Consider the following 7,953-nt stretch of genomic DNA (forward strand, 5'->3'; position numbering starts at 1 on the left):
GAAATTCCTACTTTTAGATAGAAATTCGATCGTTAAATATCAAGCTGTTTTATAGAAACTTTGGAATAAATTAATATATTGATAATGGTTGTATTCGTGTTCCCATAAAATGAGACATTAAGATAGTAAATTGCTTCGATCAAAATGCTGATGATCTTGAGATAAATCAAATTAATACTTTTTTGTAGGTACCTATGAGCTCTACTTCAGAAAAAAGTTTCATTTAAATATATTCACTATTGTAGGAGTTATGGTTGTTCGAAAATTGGACCACTTTTATGGGAGTTTTTCAATGTTTTTAATTTTTAGTAACATTGTTGGACATTGTATGGAAATGTTGTTTAATACTTTTTTGTAGGTACTCATGAGCTCTACTTTAGAAAAAAGTTTCATTGAAATATATACACTATTCTAGAAGTTATGATCGTTTGAATATTGGGCCATTTTTATAGGGTTTTTTCAATGTTTTTGATTTTTAGTAACTTTGTTGGACATTGTACGGAAATGTTGTTTAATACTTTTTTGTAGGTACCTATGAGCTCTACTTCAGAAATAAATTTCATTGAAATATATTCACTATTGTAGGAGTTATGGTTGTTCGAAAATTGGACCACTTTTATGGGAGTTTTTCAATGTTTTTAATTTTTAGTAACATTGTTAGACATTGTATGGAAATGTTGTTTAATACTTTTTTGTAGGTACTCATGAGCTCTACTTTAGAAAAAAGTTTCATTGAAATATACTCACTATTGTAGGAGTTATGGTTGTTTGAAAATTGGGCCAATTTTATGGGGTTTTTCAATGTTTTTGATTTTTAATACATTTGTTTGACGCGCTACGGAAAAGTTGTTTAGTACTTTCTTGTAGATGCCTATGAACTCTACTTCCTCCCAAAATTTCATTTAAATAGATTCACTATTGTAGGAGTTATGGCTGTTTGAAAATTGGACCAATTTTCGGGGGGTTTTTCTCATTTTTCGGAGTGAAGGAATAAGTTTTCGAATATTTTTGGAATTTCTACATATTCTCCATTAAAATACGCGTCGTTTGCCTTTTTGAACATTAAAATCGTCCAATCCGTTAAGAAGTTATGACGTTTTAAAGATTTGCATGTAATTTCGGGGTACCATTTCTGGTCAGAATTTATATTTTCGGTAATGAATTTTTTTCTCGAAAATGCGTAGGATTTTGCGGATATGTCTATTGACCAAAAATGATTGTAATAGACCCCTGCAACTAAAAATAATTTTTTCAGAACGATTTATTAAATTTTTTTTTCGTCGAAAAATTCAGGCACCTAATACTACCTACTTTTCCTTAAAAGTTCGTTTTTGATTTTTAGTAATTTTATTTGACGCCCTATAGAAAAATTGTGTAATACTTTTTTGTAGCTACCGATGAGCTCCACTTCAGAAATAAATTTCATTGAAATCCATTCACTATTGTAGAAGTTATGGTCGTTTGAAAATTAGATCACTTTTATGGGGTTTTGCTCATTTTTAGGTGTTAAAGAACAGCTTTCCGAATATTGTTGGAGTTTCTACATATTCTACACTAAAATACGCGTCGTTTGCCTTTTTGAACATTAAAATCGTCCAATCCGTTAAGAAGTTATGACGTTTTAAAGATTTGCATGTAATTTCGGGGTACCATTTCTGGTCAGAATTTATATTTTCGGTAATGAATTTTTTTCTCGAAAATGCGTAGGATTTTGCGGATATGTCTATTGACCAAAAATGATTGTAATCGACTCTTGCAACTAAAAATAATTTTTTCAGAACGATTTGAAATTTTTTAATTTTGCCGAAAATTTCACACCTTCGCGAATTTTTTTCTCGAAAATGGTTAAAATTTCAGGGGTATGTATAATAACCAAAAATGATTGTAATTGACCCCCGCACCCGAGAATAATTTTTTTAGAACGATTTGAAAAAAATTTTTTTCGCCGAAATTTCATCATCTACTCGATTTTTTTTCTCGAAAGTGGATAGGATTTCGGATATATGTCTATTCACCAAAAATGATTACAATTGACCCCCACAACCGAAAATAATTTTTCCAAAACGATTTGAAATGTTTGACTTTAATTGTTAATAACTTTTCACCGAAGCCTCCATCAATAAATTGGTATTCTTGATTTTCGTCTTATTTTGGCCGCTAGAGTCTCTAAAGGACACTAGTCTTCTATCCTGATAGAATGATACACTAGTAATCCTGAGATTGATCGTTTAAATCACAGTCTTTCATCTCTTTACCTATTAAACAACGCTCGTCTAATGTTAAATCGATTTCTAAGCACATGCTCTTTTCATGGTTCGATAGACATGTCCCCGGTGCGATGGGCACGCAGAAAATCGTCGAGCTCCGAGTCAGAGAGGAACTGTTACAACGTGCAGACGTCGCAAGTGACGACCGAGCGGAGTCCCGCTAAGAAAGACAAGAAGAGGATTCAGGAGGAGAGGCGACGGATCGGTGAGAAACGGAACCCGATCCTGGACCGGGTGAGGAACACCCGACTGAGCTTCTTCAAGGACAGAGACTCCGACGACGAGGACCAGGAGGAGGACGAGGACCCGGATAAGCTACAGTTTCGATCCATGTGCGAGCTAAATCGCGGTATGACGAGGAACGAGTTCCGCAGATCGGTCTGCGAGACCGACTTGAAGGAGATCATAGAGGAGGAGAAGACGCAGGCCAAGAGGAAACGACGCTCGAAGTCTCAGAGCCGTCTGCCACACCGGAAGCAGCAAGAGGAGCGTTTCTCCATCCTGGGTTTCCGTCCATCCCCCGATCAGAGGTCCCCAGGGCCGCTGAAAAGGACCATCGTCGAGGAAAACGCGAACCACTACTGCCGCAGATGGCGCAAGAGCAAGGAGTTCGTTCAGAATCACGGAAGATCGATCGATCGCGATCAGGAGGTGTCCACGGATGATCCAGCGTACAAAGACGGCGCGCAGTTCGACAGCATAACGCCGTCCAGCTGTCTGGCCGCCAAGTTCCGGGCGATGCAGGACAGGTACCTGAAGAGCTCTACCAGCAAGCTGATCGCGAAGATCTACAAGAAGGAGGGCAAGGACAGGGAAAAAAGAAGACTGAGGAGCTTCTCGTACGGGACGCTGCCAGGCCTAGAGGAGCTCCGCACGAATCCTCTGTACGAGGAACAGGATCAGGACGACAACGACTCCGGTATCCTGGACAACGACTCCGCGACCAGCTCGCTTCTAGACGACAGATGCAGCAGCAGCGCTTCCGGCTTGCTGACCGGCTTGAACGACGCGTCTTTGAATTCACCGCCGCTGCTGCCACCGCGCAAGTCCTCCTCGTCCTCCATCGTGGACGTGGAGAGAACTGCCAGGCTGTTCTCAAGCTTGGACGTCTATTGCGGCAGAAACGAGGGCAGAGGTTGCAGGAGGATCGAGGTCTGCCAGGCTGCTGATAGAGAGGAGTCCAAGACGCCAGAGAGCAAGGAGTCGTTGAGCGCCAGGTTGCCAGTGATCAGGAACAGGCCGTACACCACCGAGACGATGGTCGTCAAGCTGCCCAGGGAGAGCTCCGATCAGTGTTTGGGGATTTTCATCGCGAAAACCGCGGAATCGAGCCCTGGCTACCTGGTGGCGCACGTGGTGCCTAATGGACTCGCGGATAAAGAGGGTACACTGAGGATCGGTGACGAAATTCTGATCGTTAATGGCAAGAGGCTGCGGGGACTGAGCATGGCCGAGGCAAGGAAGATCCTTGGGAGCGGAAGCGGGTCTGGGAACGTGGATATCGTCGTCTCCAGGTACTCTGCTCTGGATCAGTCCCCCAAGAAGCTCACGGAGAGCAGCGTCGATTACGAAAACGTGAACGTGGACAACGGGCATGGGGTTATCGTCGAGAATTCGCCCAGATCGCGTTTCACGAAGCATCAGTCGAGGCATCATCGCGACAGGAAGAACGAGTGCAACAGGTCCATGTCCTCCGACAAGTCTGGCGTTAATATGGACAACAGTAGCTCCCAGAGCGTTTCGAACTTTTGCACTCTGCCCAGGAGACCGAGGAGCACCGTCTCGACCTTTCTAACTGTCGTCTTTCAAAAGGGTCCTGGAAAGAAGTCGCTGGGATTCACCATTGTGGGCGGAAGCGACAGTCCTAAGGGAAGCATCGGTGAGTCATTCGATAACGTTTATTTAATAATGTTTACACAATGTCGGTTTTAAAAAATGTTTCCGTGGGTCGAGTAATATAAATTAACTGTGTTTGATAGGAGAGATCGTTTCTAAGTCTACTGGATTCCACTACGGGTTTACTATGTATAATTCTAACGTACACGGTGGCCCAGATCGAACGATCGAACTGTGAATAAACGCAGATTAAAAAATGTTTTGTTAAAATTGCTGCGAGACGAATATAGGAACGAGGAAAATATTTGCACGATCTATTTACTCGAGATTTACTGTTTGAAATGTTGACTCGTGCGATTGCAGTATCGTGCAAGAAGAATCGTCGAAGAATATTAGTTTCTTACAACATTTTAACGAAGATTGGATGTTTCTATGATATTGTTTATTAGCACAGTTTGATCGTTTAATTTGAGAGAATCGTGTTTAAATTTCGAGGTTTCCTAGGATATCTTAGATGTATACGGTACAAATGTTTTCCCTACTTCATAAATCTTAACACATTACCGACCGATCGACTGTTTTACCGGCCAACGCTTACCGACCGATAGCGTATTAATCAACTGTTTTATCGATCGACGTTTACCGACCGATAAAACAGTTATCAGTCGGTAAAGTGTTAATACGATTATGGAACAATCGTTTTCTAATGAGCTCGATATTAATCCTACGTAACAGACTAATTTAAAGGCTATTGTTATTTCGAGATCAGTTAACATCAACGCACTAATCTCGCGACAGCATTCAACGTATCATTTTACCATAAAATTCAAGTGTAATAAAATTCTCAAAAGCCTTCAACACTTCCTGCCAAGCAACAATAGTTCTATTCGTTGTTTACGTATCGTTGTAACTATACTAACTACCTAATCACTTCGAAGGTATTTAAAGATAGGTTTCGAAATACAATTCCAATATTCTAGAAGAATTCAAGACCGTTCTTGAACTCACTCTGCAGAATAAAACATAACTTGTCTGAAAACAATTAAAAGGACTTAAAGATTTCGTTAAAAATATTATAGTTCTTTTAATTGCAGTGGTCTGGTAAAAAGCAACGATTTTCCATAGTAAATAAGAAAAAATTACACATAGTCATCCTGGTATTAACATATTATTAATACATTTTCAAGTTTAAAAGTCTCTTTTTAACAGATCCTCCACTTGTGTGGTTTTAGGTGATCTGGAATAAATAAATTTGAATTCCTTAATAATGTGCAGGCGTTAAGAAACTATTTTTTCGAGGCAACAGTCGATTTTCAAACGTAAAATTCATTTGGAAAGAAAGGGCCCAAGAGAAAATTGCAATCAAATGTATTTGATAAGTCAAGATGATGAAATTTAAGTGATTTTCCTAAATGATTCATCTCAACCCTTTGATTTGGCAAAGTTTTATAAAAAAACAACAAATGTGCTTCATGAACAATTAAATGAGAACCTATGTGTGCACTTAATTTATTCCCTGACACCATCATTTATGATTTTGTTCATTTTTAATGAGAATCCTAAGAATCTTGAATCCCCAGACTTAAATTGTTTAATTTATTATTGCCTGAATATCTTCTTGTGTGGATTACTAGAAACAACGTTGTTTAGAAGTAGTTTTTTCATATAGAAACATTTTGATCCTACAATATAGTGCTTTTTAGCACAAAACACAACTCATTGTGACATCCCAAAAGAAAATGTCTTTGCAATCAAATGTATTTGATAAGATGATTCATCTTAACCCTTTGATGTGGCAAAGTTTTATAAAAAAACAACAAATGTGCTTCATGAACAATTAAATGAGAACGTATGTGTGCACTTAATTTATTCCCTGACACCATCATTTATGATTTTGTTCATTTTTAATGAGAATCCTAAGAATCTTGAATCCCCAGACTTAAATTGTTTAATTTACTATTACCTGAATATCTTCTTGTGTTGATTACTAGAAACAACGTTGTTTAGAAGTAGTTTTTTCATATAGAAACCTGTATTTACCAACATTTTTACCCTAGAGTGCTTTTTAGCACAAAACTCATTTTGATATCCCAAAAGAAAAGAATACACAATGTGGCTATCGCTTTAAACATGAAACTAGGATTTCTACTCAAACTTTATACCATCTTCTCGTTAAATAATAGTTAGTTTCATCATTTAATCATCATATCTTTGAAACACTCACTGACGTGTCCAACAGAAGTATTTGCAACAGTCGAAGCAAATTGACATTCGTGTTTTGTATTAATGCACTTCACGTGGGCTAGGTATCCCATTGAATTTGACTAGTTAGCCCTAATTGGATGATCCTTTGATTCGTTCTTTCTTGTATGGTAATCTGGAATGCTGCAGAGTGAGGTCAGAAGAGTTATAAAGGCCTTCTAGGTCACCAGGTCCATAAACCTGAATGGGCAAGTATTTCAACGAACTACTGTCTGCAAATGAAAGCATCCAGGCCTTGCAAACAGATGTCTACCATAGTGTTGCGTACGGAAGAACAGTTTTAACTTTAATTAGTACAAATTCAGTTACAAAACCAGTGTTCAGTGTCATTAGTAGTCGATTCTAAATACCTTCGGCTACCCATTTACATATGTTATTTGAGTATTAAATGTCGACTTATAAATTGTCTATTGTCTGTATAGTTCTGTCCTTTTGAAGAATTTTAGTAAATTCTAGCTATTGCTAGTTCCTATGGCGCAGTTTCTAAGGATTTTGTGTGTCTGTGGACAGGAATCTTTATAAAATCGGTGTTGCCAGGAGGGCAAGCCGCGGAAGATGGCCGCTTGCGCGCAGGCGACGAGATTCTGGCAGTGAATGGCCACGTCTGTCACGACTTGACTCACAGAAAGGCTGTTCAGCTTTTCCGCAATATCAAAACTGGACCAATCGCCTTGCACCTTTGTCGACGCGTCAAAAACAAAGAACTGCAGTAAGTATTAATGTAGTATTCAAAGAATAGCTCATGAAAGACTGCTTTGATCTACTCTATCTCTTGCTTCTACAAGAATTACTTCATACTCTATCTAATCAACGTTAAACAATATGCAGATATCAATAGAAATGAGTCGAATATAAAAGACATTATAAAATTCGAATTTTAATTGTATTCCATGTGTTCTTGTATTCCATGATCCTTCTCCTACCAAAAGTGGTGTTTTTTTTTTTATTTAGTGCCATTTTACTAACTGGTGGAAATAGCAAATTGGAATCAGTTTTTTCTCTGACAAATAATTTATGTAAAAGAAGATTGATATGTTTTTGAATTTACATTTTGTAGAAGAAGGCTCAAGGACCAGAGTGATATATTTTTCTTTTTATACAGTTTACGAAATTGATACTTTTGCCTGGCACAATACGCCAAAATTCTGTGTTAAATGGATACCTTTGGATGTTACAGGGCAACCAAGGCCAAGTCGTGCGCAGACCTTTTACTCGTCGACGCATAACATTGTACAAGATTTGTAAAAAGAAAAGAAGCGTCCCGTGACCTCTGTAAAAAAATAAATGCGGGGCCTCTGTACATACTTGTAAATTTTGTAAAGTATTCTTGGTAATAAAATTATTATTTAATAACTTTTCCAACGTGGTGTGATTCGCCTGATACCTTCGCAAAGCAGATCCTCGAAAGCACCTTAAAAGTACGGTCCTCTTTATTGTCCTCTATAATAAAAAAATTCGCAATACAATAGATTCACGTTGTCTGCAACGTATCTGTATAAAATCTTATAGTCGTTAATAATAATAATAAGGTCAATAATAATAATAAAAATAATAATAGCGATGATACTAAATAATGATGATAATTAAC

General features: G+C 38.1%; 1 protein-coding gene across 3 annotated transcripts in view; it reads left to right on the forward strand.

The window, feature by feature from the left end:
• LOC122402852 (inaD-like protein) overlaps positions 1–7,828 on the forward strand; it is a 53,982-nt gene extending 46,154 nt beyond the window's left edge. For 2 of the 3 annotated variants that reach the window (XM_043405995.1, XM_043405997.1), the window contains 3 exons: positions 2,323–4,146; positions 6,876–7,074; positions 7,543–7,828. In XM_043405995.1, the coding sequence (XP_043261930.1) occupies positions 2,323–4,146; positions 6,876–7,074; positions 7,543–7,591 (2,072 nt within the window). In that variant the 3' untranslated portion in view covers positions 7,592–7,828. The remainder of the gene's footprint in view (positions 1–2,322; positions 4,147–6,875; positions 7,075–7,542) is intronic. The other variant, XM_043405996.1, reaches the window with a different exon arrangement.
• Positions 7,829–7,953: the final 125 nt, after the last annotated feature.

The sequence above is a fragment of the Colletes gigas genome, unplaced genomic scaffold (genome assembly GCF_013123115.1).
Source record: "Colletes gigas isolate AHSC1104 unplaced genomic scaffold, ASM1312311v1 Colletes_gigas_Sc00040, whole genome shotgun sequence".
NCBI lineage: Eukaryota > Metazoa > Arthropoda > Insecta > Hymenoptera > Colletidae > Colletes > Colletes gigas.